The 15,262-nt window shown below is 48.2% G+C and overlaps 2 protein-coding genes across 5 annotated transcripts; both read right to left on the bottom strand.

Annotated features, from left to right (window-relative positions):
* Window positions 1-135: 135 nt before the first annotated feature.
* On the bottom strand, window positions 136-8,839 carry lig3 (ligase III, DNA, ATP-dependent). 2 transcript variants are annotated; one of them, XM_019873364.1, is made up of 21 exons: window positions 8,770-8,839; window positions 6,678-7,163; window positions 6,453-6,587; window positions 5,948-6,166; window positions 5,715-5,866; window positions 4,909-5,075; window positions 4,758-4,835; window positions 4,520-4,688; window positions 3,811-3,966; window positions 3,269-3,400; window positions 3,075-3,154; window positions 2,865-2,952; window positions 2,702-2,779; window positions 2,450-2,573; window positions 2,142-2,284; window positions 1,983-2,057; window positions 1,216-1,362; window positions 1,002-1,137; window positions 712-791; window positions 521-628; window positions 136-405 (listed from the first exon to the last, which is right to left on the bottom strand). In XM_019873364.1, exons 2-21 carry the CDS (start codon window positions 7,141-7,143, stop codon window positions 157-159), a joined length of 2,982 nt encoding a protein of 993 aa, XP_019728923.1. In that variant the 5' UTR covers window positions 7,144-7,163; window positions 8,770-8,839; the 3' UTR covers window positions 136-156. The 2 variants fall into 2 exon arrangements, with proteins under 2 accessions (XP_019728923.1, XP_019728916.1); XM_019873357.1 differs by lacking the exon at window positions 8,770-8,839 and adding an exon at window positions 7,586-7,792.
* Window positions 7,056-14,948, bottom strand: rad51d (RAD51 paralog D). 3 transcript variants are annotated; one of them, XM_019873390.1, is made up of 11 exons: window positions 14,894-14,928; window positions 14,720-14,821; window positions 14,577-14,638; window positions 12,983-13,101; window positions 10,800-10,881; window positions 10,467-10,601; window positions 9,926-10,036; window positions 9,765-9,855; window positions 9,021-9,091; window positions 8,770-8,934; window positions 8,113-8,653 (listed from the first exon to the last, which is right to left on the bottom strand). In XM_019873390.1, the coding sequence occupies exons 2-11, from the start codon at window positions 14,799-14,801 to the stop codon at window positions 8,474-8,476; spliced, it is 1,098 nt and encodes a 365-aa protein (XP_019728949.1). In that variant the 5' UTR covers window positions 14,802-14,821; window positions 14,894-14,928; the 3' UTR covers window positions 8,113-8,473. The 3 variants fall into 3 exon arrangements, with proteins under 3 accessions (XP_019728967.1, XP_019728949.1, XP_019728958.1); XM_019873408.1 differs by lacking the exon at window positions 8,113-8,653 and adding an exon at window positions 7,056-7,163 and having other exon boundaries at window positions 14,720-14,948; XM_019873399.1 differs by having other exon boundaries at window positions 8,113-8,628; window positions 14,720-14,948.
* Window positions 14,949-15,262: the final 314 nt, after the last annotated feature.

Here is a 15,262-nt window from a genome sequence, read left to right on the forward strand (position 1 = left end):
TGCACTCAGTCTCCTACCTGCCCTCGCTTTATTTGAATGACCACAGCCAGTCACGAGCCTTCGTGACCACGGTGACACATCAAAGCCGTGGCGTGAAAGGCTTTGAACTAAGAAAAGAACAAATGACAAAAGGGTTTCTTCTTCTTTTTTCTTCCGCTAGCAGGGAGCGACCACACGCCTCTTGCGGATGCACTCCCAGATCCAGCCGGGCGTCACCCGCCGGGCCCGGCTGGCGCCCTCTCCATCGCCCTCCTGATTGTCGGCCAGAGTGTGGGTGGCTGAGGCGGCGTCGTAGTCCGCCACCAGGTCGCCGTCGTAAGCCACAAAGTAACGCCGCAGCTTGGCAAAATCATCCACGCCGGAAGGCAGGAAGAGCTTGATGCCGCTGAAGATGTCCAGAAGGGTCTATCGCCCCCCCCCAAAAATATATATATAGTCATAAATCGCTTCAAATCACAGTGGGATGCACAAAATGGCGTCAATGAAATTCACGGTGTCAAAGTGTCTTGGGCGTACGAACCTTGTCGTCGTTGGACTCGAGCATCCGCGGGGTAGGAGGCGGCGTTGCCGTCACCTTCGCCGTTCCCGCGTGTCCGTTGCTCTGCACACTTTCCGCACTCTTCCTCACCTGCGAGTCGAAAATAAAGACGGGAAAAACGTGAGCTGGAGAGTTCCGTGTTTTGAAAGCGCGACGTGCGCGCAAGTCGCTACCTTTTTGGGGGCGGGAGCTTTGATGGCGGGAGAGCTCGGCTCGGATTTCACCGCCTTGCGTTTGGCCGGGGTGCTGTTACCTGTGGGCGGATAGAATTGAATCGAGATGTCTTTATTCATGAGCAGATGGGAGTGGGAAAAGGGAAAATAGTCCTGTCAACATTTTGAACCAGCCAAACTCCAAGACCTTGGTCAAAAATGGAGTAATTTTTTGTAACCCCCATTTTTTTTTTTTGGTCTCAAAACTGGAGAAAAACTCGCAAGATCACAAGTGGCCGTTTCCAACCCACTCGCTTTCTTGGGCAGGGTGCTCTCGGACGCCGGCGAACTGCCGCCGCTGTCTCCCGCAGACTCGGCCTTGTCTTGGCCAGAAGGTCCCGCCGTCACTTGGAAATCGCAGTTCTCCTTGGAGATGCGATACAGCTCCTGACGGGACGGCAGAAGGGACGCGCGTCAAAAGCGCGTCCGGGAAGGCGACGAAGCGCCGATGGGGAGGCGGCGTACTTTGAGCTGCGGCAGGTTGGTGGCGCTCTTCCAGTCCTTGTCGTCGCGGACGCGCGTCATGCGGGGGAAGCGGATGGAGATGCCGTCGGCCGTGTGCATCTCCGACTTGGAAAACTCGGCGCCCGTGATCTCCCACACGGGCGCTTGCTGGGCCGCGACCGCGCCCCCAAAACAAACAAACACAAATGACAAAGCAATTCAAATGGAAAAATGTCCAACGTTCAAACATGAACGGCAGATTCATTGACCGACTCTTTGGAACTCAAGGTCTTTGGTTTGGACCTTTCTCGCTACTTTTTGTGAACAAAATACTTGTTGATCAACAGAACTTGTTTCCTTCAACTTTTTTCAGCGAAAGACAGATTTGGGCATTTTGTACTTTTTTTTTTTAACTTTATGCGCGAATTCTTGTGATTTGATTTGGAGCTTAATTGGATTAATTTGCTCTGCAAATTTCCCCAGTGTGGGACTAATAAAGGTTATCTTATTTCACTTTTTTCCCTTTACTTTTTCAAGCCATCTTTATTTATACGGCCCTGTCTTTGTAACTTTTAGTCACCAACAAAGTTTTGTTAGGATTTTTTTTTTTTTTTAGTTTACCAAACAACTCTGATCTTGATCTGTAGCGCATTGATTTAATGTGTGTATGAAACACGTTTTTTTTACTGGACTCTCTTTAGACTAAACATGATTTGCAAATAAGAAGCTTTCTGCGGGCAAAAAGTCAAAGAGTTGTATGCCCATCATTCAACCTAAGCGGGTCTCACCTCGGGACTGCGGATGAGGAAATCCGGGTAGTAGTTCTTGACGATTTTCAGCCAGCCGGGGATCTTGCTGGGGTCCTGCGGAAACGACGGGCGCGCGCAAAGGATGATGAATGAGGCCTTGTTGTGAGAGAATTCCCGGGAGGTTTTGTCATCGCCGACCTTGCTGATTTTGACGACGTCCAGCTCTTTCTGGAGACGAGCCAACATGGCGTCATCGTAGCCGCCCGAGCACTTGGTGACAGTGCACCACTTCTTGGAGTCCGGGTCATAGCAGCCCATCAGGAAGCTGGACATGATGCCGCCTAACATGGAGGCATGGTTGTTGGGGAGACAGAGAGACAGCGAGAGAGGGGAAATGTTGTGAGGCTTTACATCAGCCTGGAAACGACCCTGTGGCATTTGTGCTCATGAACGACATACATAAGTGCAAACACACACACACACACACACAAACACCAATAACGCACCGTTGGAGCCTTTCCCGTAGAAAGCGCCCAGCACCACCAGGTCGGCCGTGTCGGCCATGGCGCCCTCGTTCAGGTAGTCCTTCTTCACCTTCAGCCAGTGACGCTTGCCTGGCTCGTACGAGCCCTGGCGGAGGCGGGCATATGGACGGAGACGTGGGGACAGAAACAAGCGCGCACGCACACAACCTAGTCATCAGCATGACATGCCAGTCTTCATCAACTGGTTTACGCACCGGAAAACAAATGTCTGACCTTCACGTCTTTGAGGACCAGGCCTTCCAAGCCTTCTCTGATGACTCGAGTGATCATGTCGGCCAGGTCTCTCGCACGCTACATGCACACACGCGCGCACACACATAAAACACGATAAATGTGTGTGTGTGTGTGTAGTCTCAGGTGGTTGGTGCGCCCTTACCGTGACGTGCTTCATTTCCGAAAAGAGGATCCGGTTGGGCACCTCCACCATGTTGTCATGCAGGAACTTCCTGCGCTCGCTCAGCGGCCTGCAAACAAAAAAAAAAAAAAACGAAACAAAACCCAACGCCAAGTGGGGATTTCCACAATAGCCCGTGTATTTGCACTCATTTTATGTGATCATTTCTTCATATTTATCTGCTGCGCGTACCTTTCCATGAGACTGTTGCCATTGAAGTATATGCAGTCAAAAACAAAGAGGCAGACGTTGGCGTCTTGAAAAGCAGCTTTCTGGAGGACAAACAAACAAATAAATAATTCAATATATAAAGACAAAGAGGAAACGGTGACGGGGCGACATGCGCTCCCATTTGCCATTTGCCAAAATGGGCGGCACCCTCTGACCTTGTGCACGCCCAGCGTGCCGAAGGGGAGCGGCTTGCTGGTGTTGGTGTCGATGAGCAGCACCTCGGCGTCCAAAATCATACTGTGGCCGCCGGGGAACGCCCGCGGGATGTAGTCCTTGAAGTGTGCCACCTGGAGACAGGCACAAAACCATAAAAGAGAAAGAAAGAAAAAGACAAACCCGGTCCGTTTAGAGTCGCTGTCATCACTGTAATCGGTGCAACTGGACTACTCTTGTTGTTGTTTCATGTTCACTCCAATAAGCTTTGACAATCAGATCTTTTGGGGGGGGGGGGAACATTTTATGTCCTGCAGCACCCTCTAGTGGTCGCGTTGTCATGTGCAGCCGAGAGTTCACTGCCATATGCAGAGAGAGCAAATGGTGACAAGTCCTTGTGGGAAATGTGCCACTGGGAGCTTTGCTCGAGGGTGCTAATCATACAAGAGAACACCGATCGCAACGCGCGCACGCACCCATGTGTGTGTGTGTGTGTGTGTGTGTGTGTGCGTGTGTGTGTGTGCGTGTGATCGTTACGACTGACTTTGTGCGGCAAGACGGGTTTGAGGCTGCGACTGAAGTAGCTGAAGCTGTCGCCGCTCTTGTGCACCTGCACGCGTTCACCGTCGTACTTGATCTCCGAGTACATGCCGTTGGGGCACTTCTTCATGGCGTACTCGATGGATTTGCACGCCTCCGCCTAGGGAGAGGAAAAAAAAATAAAAATACCAAGGTACCACAGATAAGTCTGTGTTCAAATGGAGTGGTTCCACAATTGCCATTGGACTCAAATTTAAGAAAATTTGCTCTTGGAATTTAAAAAAAAAAAAAAAAAAATTACAAAAAAAAAGCAAAATTTCACGGTAAGGACCTTTTTTTTTTTAATCGAAGTGATTAAGGGCAGTGACAAAAACGGTCCCCTGCACGGAAGTGGCGACTCTGGAGTAGAATTCCTGAAACATCACGGCTGAAAAGAATTCAAATTACAATGACGAGGCTCTCCTGTAATAAGTTTTGCTTAAGGAAATGTCTTATCCACGAGGAGACTAAGGGCAGGGTCAAACTGGACCACTGCAGCAAGGTGGAGACTCTGGAGCATAACGCTCCAGAAATAAAACGACTAAAACGAGGGTCCTCGAATACAGTGATGTTGTCTGAGAATTACACTCTTGAGTTTCGACTTTGCTGCAGTAGTCTGTTTCCATGCTGCCCTTTGTCTCCTCTCGGCGAGACGACGGAAGAGTGCAACTCACCAGCATGGGCTGAACGGGCGTCATGAGCGAGGCCTCCACGGTCAACAGCTTGCGGGGCCCCGAGCCGTCCGAGGCCTCCTGCTGGTTCCTCAGCACGCGCTCGATCACGTCGGCCAAGTTGCGGGAGGCCTTGAAGGCGTCGTAGGCGTTGGGGTCCACCGCGTCCAGTCTGCGCGCGCAAGCCAACCGTGAGGGAGAAACCGACCAGTCAGCGGAGGTGAAGCGACCGCTCACTTACACGTGCTTGGCTCCGGCGTTCATCTTCAGGTCGTGCTTGATGAGGCGGATGATGCCTTTCAGGTCGTTGCCGGTGCACCTGAGGGCGAAGGAAGAGAGGTGGTGAGCGTTAGCGAGGAGGCGCGAGCGAGGCGGCGCGAGCGAACGGTCACTTTTTGGCGACGTCCTCCAGCTCCGCCTGCTGCTCGTCCTCCTTGGTGAGCTGTGCCAGGCGGGTGAGCGAGGCGTCCACCTCCTGGATGGTCAACAGGCTCTTGGCCGACGGCGGGAAAGCTTTGCTGTCCTCGAAGAACATGCGAACCGTCTCCGACACGTCGCCCTGTTCTCGGAGCACGAGGAGAAAGATCAGATCCCAGCATTCGTGGGATTGATACGAGGGGCCAAAACCAAGAGTGGAAATTGGGGTTTGGCCGGTAGTTGCTCTTTTAAAATTGGAGGAAGGGAAAAAAAAAAAATCTAAAATAAAATGAGCCATTGCTTGGCTGATTTTTGGCGGGGGAATTAAAATGATTTCACCATACATTGTCCCTTAGAATTTAGAACAGAGACAAAAATAACAACATAAAATATCTACAGACGTCTGCTTTTCGATTTTTATGATGTGGATTGAAATGAGAACGTTTTTGTTTATCCAATTCAATGACCCCCCCAATAAAAGCTACAGATTGTTTTAAAAATCAATCAAAATAAATAGACTTATGTTTTTTTACAATCGGTAACTCCAGAAAAAAAAAAAATGATGGACAGATGAAATGATTATATATTTCGTCGCAACCCCAGTCTGAAGGCTCGTCTCTCAACATGCACTCCTTCAAAAGGAGGAATGCGCAACTCTTCCGCCGTGTGCTCGGCATCACAAAGACGTTTTCACACGCGAGAGGGGCGTCAGAGCGAATGCCGAGAACCGAGCAGGCGCACAATGCGGACGCGAGGCGTGTCTTTGCATCGCTCTACAGACCTTCTCCAGATCTCGCACCATGTCATCCTGGCTGCAGCGGAACACGCGGCTGAAGAGTTTGACGATCTGCTTGTCGTTGAGGTTGTACACGCTCTTCACCACGCCGGGCAGCAGCAGCTTCACCGTCAGGTACAAGTCACCGTGGAATTTATCTACGCCGGGGGTGGGAGAGAAAAGACCAATTGATACCGACCGCCAAATGGCGCCGGCGCGCTTCTCTCGTCGGGTTCCACCTCCGCCGGTGCCCTTGCGCAGGAACTTCTCAATGATCTGCGTCTTGCTGTTGTAGCTGTTGTTCTCGGCCACCGTGGCGCACAGCTTGCGGAACTCGCGGAACAGGCAGTCCTTGTGGTGCGGGTCGCACAGCTGCGCGGCTAGAGCGCTGCCCTGCTTGGCGGGCGACGGCGACGACAGGGGTGAGGACGTGTACGGGGAGGCGCCCGCCTTGGCCGCTGGGTGGGACGCATGAGGAGAATGCTCACATGTTCAATGCCACATAGGAAACATTTTTCCACACAAATGAAGAGTTGTAAACACATTTTCACTCCAATAAAATTCTTGAATAAGCAGGGATATACTGCCAACAAGTGTTGTCCATGAAAACCAGGGGTTGGTTTATGAGAAAAAAAAAGAAAAAAAAAGATGTGTACTTAAACACAATAAAAATATTTCTTCAATAAGCGGCCAGCAAGGATATCGAAAGGCTTCAGACATGCGAGCGGCTAGCGCGTTGCCTACCGGTGAACCCTGAGAACTTGCGCGGCGCGTTGAGCGAGGCTGCGGCGTCGGCAGCAGGTGACGTCAGTTTGGCCGAAGCGGCCGACTTGGCCGGGGTCTTCTTCTGCGGACTCGACTTTACTTTGGACATCAACTCTGCAAACACAAAGAAGTATTTGTTACTTTTGCGGAGTATTTTGAAGCAGCAATTGGCAGAATTTCTGGAGCATGCTTTCCATGAGGTACCAGAGACGTGTCGGTTGATGAGCTCTTTGTCCTCGTCCTGCAGCTCCTCCCAGCCCTCCAGGTCGGTGATGTCCTCGATCTTCTTGGTCGTGGCACGGGCGCGTTCCAGCTTTTCAAACATGCACTTGATGTGGTACCACTCCTTCATTTCGCCGGCCGACTCGCTGAAGGGGTTGGGCACCACCTTGCCGATGCGCGCCATGCCCTTGGCGATTTTGTCCTTGCACTTCTTGCAGCCGGCTGTTCCGCGCTTGGCGTACTCCACCAGGAAACGCTGCTCCGCCATGGCGTCGGGCGCGGGCAAGGAGAGCCGGAGGCCTCCGTGACGCTCGAGAAGGCTGCGGTGACGGGACTCGGGGTGCGGGGCGAGGAGCCGCCAAAAGGCCACCCGGAGCCGAGGGGCGAGGGGTGCGAGGGGGCGAAGGCAGAGGGTCTTCTTGGCTAGCAAAATGAAGCACCTCTGCATCAAAACTTGCCACTTACAACCTGAGAAAAAGATGCACACTTTACGGATAAGTCACAACTTGAAGTCCTACGACTCATCGACAACTAAATTATCAAATTATTCAACAATTATTTTGAGAAGAAATGCTTTGTTTAAAGACCTTCCTCAAGTTAAAATAATCAAAATCCTCAGAATCCCGGCTTCTTGTTTTTTTTGGTCTTTTTAATCAGATTCTGCCAGAACCAGACTGCGAATCGAATGTAATTTCAACTGCTTAAGAATTAGCGACGTGTAACTTCAGCTACTGAGCAGGCTAGCTTCTCAGCTAGCTTTTTAGCCATGCCGGACACGACACGACTCTCCACACGCCCCCGTTCTACAATCAGATGGCAGTTTCTTTCTTTTCACACAAAACTCACATTTTGAACATCATTTATGAAACCAGCGATCATTGCGACTGTACCTTGTAGACTTTTGACAGAGTGCAACAGTAGGGTTTAAATGGAGTCTCCGTGGCATTGTTGTAGCCTCCCTGCGTGGTCAAGTTAACGATATTTCGTTAATGGTTTGGCCACTTCCGATTAGAGACTAAAAGTTACCACTCGGGGCGTTGTATGGATGATAACATTGCATAGGTGCGTTTTGTTCAAATCATAGATGTGTATCCTTGTATTGTCAAAGAGCCAGACAGGCTGGAACACGTAGCTGATTTGACCGCAATTCGGAATTTTATTTTGAACATATATGTTACTTCCGTTTTGGCAACGCTAGCTTGTTGGAGTGAGCACTTTTTGTTTAAAGGGGCCGCACAATGGCTCATTGGCGCATGCGCAACATGAACCTGACGCGGGTGCAGGAGGCATGTTGGGCCGGTGCACGCATGAAAACCGAATTCATTTTCCTGCATCTCCTTTCCTTCGTTGTATATTGATCACCAAATAACTTTTAAACTTGTAAACAATTAATCTGAGAAACACTTTCACAAGCATAAATGTGTACTGTACTTTATTGGGCAAGTTTGAATTATATAGTAGTTATGATCTTTTTTTAACAAGCAAAGAAAAATATCAACATGACAAAAAGTCATTCGTACAATAAAAGTTGAAATTTAGGAGGGAAAAAATAACTTTAAAAGAGACAGATCAAGTCATGAGAAAAAAAAGCAAAGTACATTTGTATTTTATTTTATAAGAATAACTTATATTACAACAATAGAGGAATGTAGAACCCCCCACACCCCTACACCCACAAAATTACAGTGAATTTTACGTGCAAAGAGGGGACACTGTTGTGATGCTAAAAGGAGCCAGTGCCGCCAAAGCAGAAGAAACGAGTCCAGAAGGTCCCCTGGCTAGTGCAGTGTCTGGATTCCAGAGTGTAAATGTACCCCAACTCCTGAGTCAGTTGTTATCAAGAATCTGCCCTGTCCAGCTTTCGCTTTCCTGAAGTGTCTCGTTCGGAGCGACTCCACCACTGAAGGTCCAACTCGGCTCGAATCAAACATGGCTGAGCAAGGCCAAGACACGACAACCTGACACAGCGGCTCCTCAACTTCACATATTTTATTGATTTATTTATTTAGATTTGTTTGAATGCAGGTGTGTAGCTATCCATACATCCATCCAGCAGGGAGCGCCTTTATCTTACCCGCCTGGAAGACTTGATGAGGGTGGCGCAGCGTCGAGTGGGTCGGTCGATGTCGGCGTCGGGGAGTCGCTCCAGCAGGACTCGGGTTCTGGGGACGTGACTCCACGACACGCCCAGGCCAGGCTGCACTTCGCCCTCCACACTCCTTGTCACGTGGTTGGTCACCTGCGGACGCGGCGCTCAGTGCCGAGTGACGTCTTGCGACGCGCGCATGCATGCATGTGTGTGTGTGTGTGTGTGTGTGTCCTCACCAAAGCAGCTATGTTGAAATCCTTGGCCATGGCCTTGAGGGTGATGGCCACTTGGCTCTTCATGTACATGCCTATGCAAAAAAAATTGAATATTATGGATGAGAAAAAAATATTGTGAGAAATATATTTGTAAATAAAGACATATGGGGGGGATGGACACAAGGACTATTGCGCAAGACAGTCATAATATGAGGAAACAAAATAATTTTTCCAAGAATATAAAATGCACAATTTTTCTTACAGCAAAAACTGAAATCATCAACTAAAAATGAAGAATTATTTGCAGATTTATGCTGGCACAAACCATTCAGTTTAATACAATGAGAAAAAAAAACCCCGGGAAATAAAGTTATATTAAATAAAGTTGTTTATAAGTGGCATGGCCCGACCAGTTCATGGAGTGATATCAGCTCTTTTACAACGGGCAAAAATAAGCTAAAAACATTTTTTTTTCTTTTATCCTGGGGAATCTTTTTTTTTAATTAATGGGCTGATTCATCAGTTATCAGAATTTTATCGTGAGAAATATCTAAACCGGCCTAAAAAAAAAATCCACGTCGGTCAGGCCCTGACAATGAGTAATAGTCATGACTAAAAAAAATGAGTAAATCAAGATATCCGAGGACACGCCAGCAAAAAGTTGCCGGTTGAACTTTGGCACTTTGTTATATCTGCGGCAATTACGCCTTGCAAGCGAAGCGTTCTCCGCCTAAATGTATGCGTGGAATTCCGCCAAGCACGCACCTTCATCATGCCTGCTTCCCAGCAGAGGAGCGATGACGGCCGACACCGAGTCCACGATCAGCGCCTTGACGGAGCCGCCGTGGCTGCTCGCCTGCCGCGGCAAACGTGACAAACATCAACATCCGACGCCTCATCGGGGCTGGGCGACAGATTGCGGGCACCTGCCGAAGCCCGCCGCCGCCGCCGCCGTCACCGCCGAGGCGGTACAGACAGTCGAGCAGAGAGAAGATGTCAAACGCGCGGTGCACGGTGATCCTCTGCAGGGCTTCCATCTGCCAGCCAAAATGACACTCGACTTTCACGTGCGTTTCATGAGGCGCTGCGCATCTGACAGTGGCTATAAAAAGTCTACACACCCTTGTGGAAATGCCAGTTTTTTTGTGACATGAGGAGGGGGGGAAAAAAAAAGGACCAATATGAAATATGCCAAAAATATTAATTTTTTTAACCATTAATGTTACATATATCGTGTATGACAATTGGAAAAAAAAGTGTTAACATGCGGCACCTTCAATGTTCGCAGGTGTTTGCCGACACCAATTTAGGATGAGTTTGAATGTGATGAGTTCATTCTGACCATCCCCAGTTGGACAAGGGTGTGCACACTTGTGCAACTACAATCATTTATTTTGACTTCCAATCTTTCTTTTTTTTTGTTCAGTTATGTTGTACAGGTTATTAATAATTATGAGATATGGGCACCTGCTCGTCGTCGCTACTTGTTTGGGTTCGCAGCATTTGGCGCAGGCGTCCCGCTGACAGACCCCCCGTGGTGTCCACGTAGATCACGTTTTGTCTCAAGTGCTGCGAGACGTGCGCCGCCACGCCCAAACACACCTGAAAACACGCGGCAAAAAAAAAAAAACATTCATACACTGCAGGAAAATACAATCATATCATAACAAGGAAAAAGAAAGACAAAATTTATGAGAAAGAAAATATTTCAATAGGACAATGTTATGACCAAAATATCATTTGCTCTCAAATAAAGAGTGAATGAAGAAGCTATTTGTGCTTTGCGACGGGCTCACTCGCCTGAGTTTTGCCACTTGCCGGCCCCCCTGCCAACTCGGTGATCTCGCCCGTGTACACGCCGGAATCCAGCAGCGCGTCCAGACTGAGGACAAACAAAACCCATCACTTGACCGGCAGCAAATTGGGCCCGACGTGAAGTTACGTACTGCATCTTTAACAACAAGAACAAGAATAAAGACCGTGCACTTAAAATGCGCGAGGCAGATTGAACATTGGGGATGCAGCGGCAGACGATATCCCTCGCCAAGCGGTGCGCCATTTCTATTGGTCGTCGTGGCGGCGTCTCATCCGTGATGGATGTCGCACTCACCCCGGTTTGCATCAACATATCTGACGCCCCCCCAGGGAGGGTGCCCCGGTCCACCCCTGTTCAGTATGAAGGTTAAAAATGGCCCAGAGTTGCTGGTCACACGGCGTGATTATGACAAGTGTGTGACGGGCGTCCTTGGGGGGAGGGAAAACAGGAACGGCGCTCTTTGCCGTCTGCGCGTCAAACGTCCTTGGAAAACATGGAGACGCTTTGATTTGAGCTGTGTGGAGTCACGTTCAGGTGCCTTAACGTCTTGATTAGAAGATGATAGGACGAGCGCTTTAATGTCGACGCTTTCGATTTTGTTTCAACATTTCGGAAGAAGCCTTATTGTGAGGAGCGGTAAACATCATATTTACTGTACCTGAATACTTTGGTTGTAATGAAAAAAGAAACAATACGTTTTAAAAAAAAAAATGCACATAAAAGAATGTCATTTGGGAAAAAAATGGGTAATAGTACAAGATCAAACATATAAATTACAAGAAATGTAAAAGCAATAAATATAATCAATGGGTTAAAAAATTAATTGCAAACAAATCACATTTAATCAGAGAAAAGCTTTACTCCTGCAAGAATAAAATCATACGAGGGAAATAAATGTCATTTTAAGAATGAGGTGGATGAACAATTGTAATTTCAAGATCGTAAACTGCAACTACTCAAGAAAAAAAAGCTGATTTGAAATAAAGAAATCAATAGATTAGCAATTTAGGACTAGTTGTTTGGGGGGGGGGCGTTTTTCTACCTGTCATGTTGCAAAATGTAACCAGCATAAACATTCGCACAACAGTCCAAGATCCCCGCAGAGTGTGATCCACAGGGTCTGAGAAATTCGTACGAAAGTGGGCGTGGTCTTTTCCACGAGGAAGCTGAAAGGAGGTGTGCCTAATCAAGTGTCCTCCCAGCATGTCCAGGCCCTTCCATGAGACGCTAGGGGGCAGCCACGGCACGTCCGGGCTTCTTGGAAGCTTCCGCAGCCAGTTCTGACACGCCTGAGAAACACTGGCTCAAAGGTGCAAAATTCAAATCAACAAGGCGGTTTTGTAGGAAGATTTCCTGGCCTGAAAATGAATGTGCAGCGCTTTCACGAAGCGCCTTGCAGGCTTGCCTTTTTTTGCCGTCGCTGCTGTTTGTTTTTAAACGGCGAGCAGCTGAGCAGGAGCCGGCGTTCATGCTGCCGATACATCAGACACCACTTTGGGGCCCAAATGGGACAAGGCAACTCTTTAGAGGTTGCTCCCCACCCCCCTCCCACCGCGACACGCTTGGCTGCATATTCTGCTACACGGGGCTCGGCGGCTCAATGCAAATTCAATTTAGGAAGGCACGTCGACATGACTCAGGCTGTGATTGATTGGTTGAGGAGATGTGCAGTGGAATCTGGTTAGCAAAAAATAAATAAAAAATAAAAAAAATCTTATGGCTGGTTTGACTTACACGTGTCCTCCAGCTGAAACAGGGTAGGATAAAAAAAAAAACCACCGAAGCACAAAAAAGAAGATAGCACTCTGGAATTTGACCATGGAGGCAAACCGTGCGTATGTGCAAATGTGGGAATGGGTTGATCTTCGGTCGAAAAAGAGTGGGTGCCGCTGAATTAAAGGCATCGATCGTTGAAACTTTTTCATGCCTTCTGTGATTTGCGCAACATTTTTTTTTTCAAACTTTCGAGCATGGGAATTCACCCCAAAAACGAACAGATGCGACTTCCTGTTCACTTGCATGCATGGCGTCTTGAGACTTTTTCGCCCGCCCAATTTTCTATCCATTGGTGAACCTTGCGTCCGGTGCTATTTTTTTAATTGACGTTGAGGTAAACGACGGAGGTAAACGAACGGAATACGTCGCCCACAGGCCGAGCGGCGCTCACTCTGGGTTTCCCGTGGAAAGGATGGCGGTGGAGCTGAGCAGCTCGTCGTAGAGGTCGGCGCCGGAAACGGGGAAGGCGGCGTGCTGGGCCAGGAGCACCCTACGGATGGCGATCAGAGCCTGCCAGAGAACAAAATATGACATTTCACCTTCGGGCCATCGCTAAGTAACAAGCTCCGCCGCGACACCCGGGTTAAGGTGTTTAATTAGCGGACCGACGCCTCGGGTGGGAGCTCCCCCAAGGCGTACGTGAATTCGGCCCGGAAGAGCTCGTCAAAAGTCGGAGAGGTCGTTTGGCGCTAACAGGCTGCCTGAGGGCTAACTCTGAGTGAGAAACACTTATTACACTCAACGGTGACTCAGACCGTTATGCGAGTAAAATGACAAGAATTGTGTTCATTGTATGTTGCAAAGTGACACTTCATCGATTCGCAAAGTGGATCCATGCAAGTGGAAAAATTGCAATGTAGCTTTGAATTAGGGTCAGAATGATTAATCGATATATTAGCTACTTTTATAAGAGGGTTGGGGAGACGGTCTATTTTTATTTTTCTCTCCAATTGCTTTGTTTGTCTGTTCGTTTGTTTTGTAATACGCTGAAACATCACACAAAAATAATGACATTCAAATATTGCCTCCGCCGAGAAAAAAAAAAACCTGTACGATTTACGAAGTAATTTCTCTGTTGTAAAGTAAAAACAATAGGACAAAGTATGGTACAACCGTCAAATTATTCTCTCTGTAATTCATATATTTATTGTTGTAACCATCAAGGGACCAAACACGATGCAATTTTTAAAATTTGGCATCTCAAGGCAGCACTGCACATCCCCCTTTAAAAGCAGCTGAAGGAGCCGCAGCCTGATGTGTGATGACCAAAGCCGTCTGAGGGCCTCAACTGGGTCACCGCGTCGGACCTGAAAGCCACCGTGGGGCACGTGGGGGGGTCAACAAAATGTCCAAACATGTAGATAGCATTGGCAAGGACAGACACTGCTGGAGCTTTTTGTTTGTAACGATTAAATCAAATGTTTCCTGGGCGACGGGGTGCCGAGGCAATGACCACATGAGGTGAAACAATAAATTGCGGACTGGCCTTTCGTGACCTCTCCCTGCCCACGCGAAACAAGCACTGTCTCTCCCAAAAGCCTTGTTTCCTGATTATTAGTGCACAGGAAGAAAAAAAAAAAAAAACGTTTCTTGGATGGACTTAACAACAAAAATTACGTTTTCTCTTTCCTGCCCAAGAGGTCAACACAGAGACTTTTTAAAATTTAATCTCAATATCTCTCCGCCCTTTTTATGTGTGCAAATGATGAAAAAGGGAAAGGTCTTGCATGTTTTCATGGGTTCAAGACGCTAACAAGGCTAGTTGATGGTTTGCACTCAAAAGTGTGCATTTTGAAAGTATGCGAGAGATTTGCAAACAGCTTGCACGAGATACGGAACCAGTGCTTAGGACAATTATTCCAGTGCGAACGGCTCATTTTGTAAACGTGAGCCACACGTAATCCTTCAGATTCGCCATTCAGAATTTTCGACATCCCGTTTGCGCCAAAGTGTCAATTTCTCTCCTAAAGCGTAAACACCAATACCTTATATGACGCCGAACATTTCTGTGCGAGGTCCTCCATGTCCGACGAGACCAGATCTTCCACTGTGGGAACAAGAAGATTCAGAAAACGACGACATGTGTTGTGCAAATTCGCAGTTGTCGTTTGGAAGGGCTCGTTTGAACCTGTTTTAACTTGGGCATCCCGCAAACGGCGCACGAAATCTTCATCCAGTCCCGGGCACATCCCTTCTCGCAAGAGCACCATGCTCTCATTGTCGATTAATACTTAATTTCAAATAAGAGGTTCAAAACTCAATTTTGCTGTCAGTTTTGGAGAAACCAAACGAGCTAGCGTACTTGCGTTTTTAGCATTGTGACAAACTTATCTTGGGTAGGGGGGGGACTTCGCAGCCTTTTGACGTGCGAAGAGGTTCAAAACTCGTTTTGCTGTCAGTTTTCGAGAAACCAAACGAGCTAGCGTACTTGCGTTTTTAGCATTGTGACAAACTTATCTTGGGTGGGGTGGGGGGGGGACTTCGCAGCCTTTTGACGTGCCTCTATCAAATAAACTAATTTCTTGACGAAGTTGGCCAAAATGAAGTCCAAACGTTGCCTTTCACTCGTCTGATTAGGTCGATAACTCTGGTTGTACGGTTTCAAACGGCGTGCGGGGAAACTAACCAAAACGACCGTGATGCACTATGGGTAACGTAGTTGAATTAACTA

The sequence above is a fragment of the Hippocampus comes genome, unplaced genomic scaffold (genome assembly GCF_001891065.2).
Source record: "Hippocampus comes isolate QL1 unplaced genomic scaffold, H_comes_QL1_v1.1 scaffold33, whole genome shotgun sequence".
NCBI lineage: Eukaryota > Metazoa > Chordata > Actinopteri > Syngnathiformes > Syngnathidae > Hippocampus > Hippocampus comes.

Coding starts and splice junctions, on each gene's coding strand:
- rad51d (XM_019873390.1), bottom strand. CDS start 14,801: ATGGTGCTCTTGCGAGAAGGGATGTGCCCGGGACTGGATGAAGATTTC. Junction 10,037..10,466: donor CAAGTAGCGACGACGAGCAG/GTGCCCATATCT, acceptor TTTGGCTGGCAG/ATGGAAGCCCTGCAGAGGAT. Junction 9,092..9,764: donor GGGAAGCAGGCATGATGAAG/GTGCGTGCTTGG, acceptor TTTTTTGCATAG/GCATGTACATGAAGAGCCAA.
- lig3 (XM_019873364.1), bottom strand. CDS start 7,143: ATGCAGAGGTGCTTCATTTTGCTAGCCAAGAAGACCCTCTGCCTTCGC. Junction 6,588..6,677: donor CATCAACCGACACGTCTCTG/GTACCTCATGGA, acceptor TTGTGTTTGCAG/AGTTGATGTCCAAAGTAAAG. Junction 4,689..4,757: donor AACGCCGGAGCCAAGCACGT/GTAAGTGAGCGG, acceptor TTGCGCGCGCAG/ACTGGACGCGGTGGACCCCA.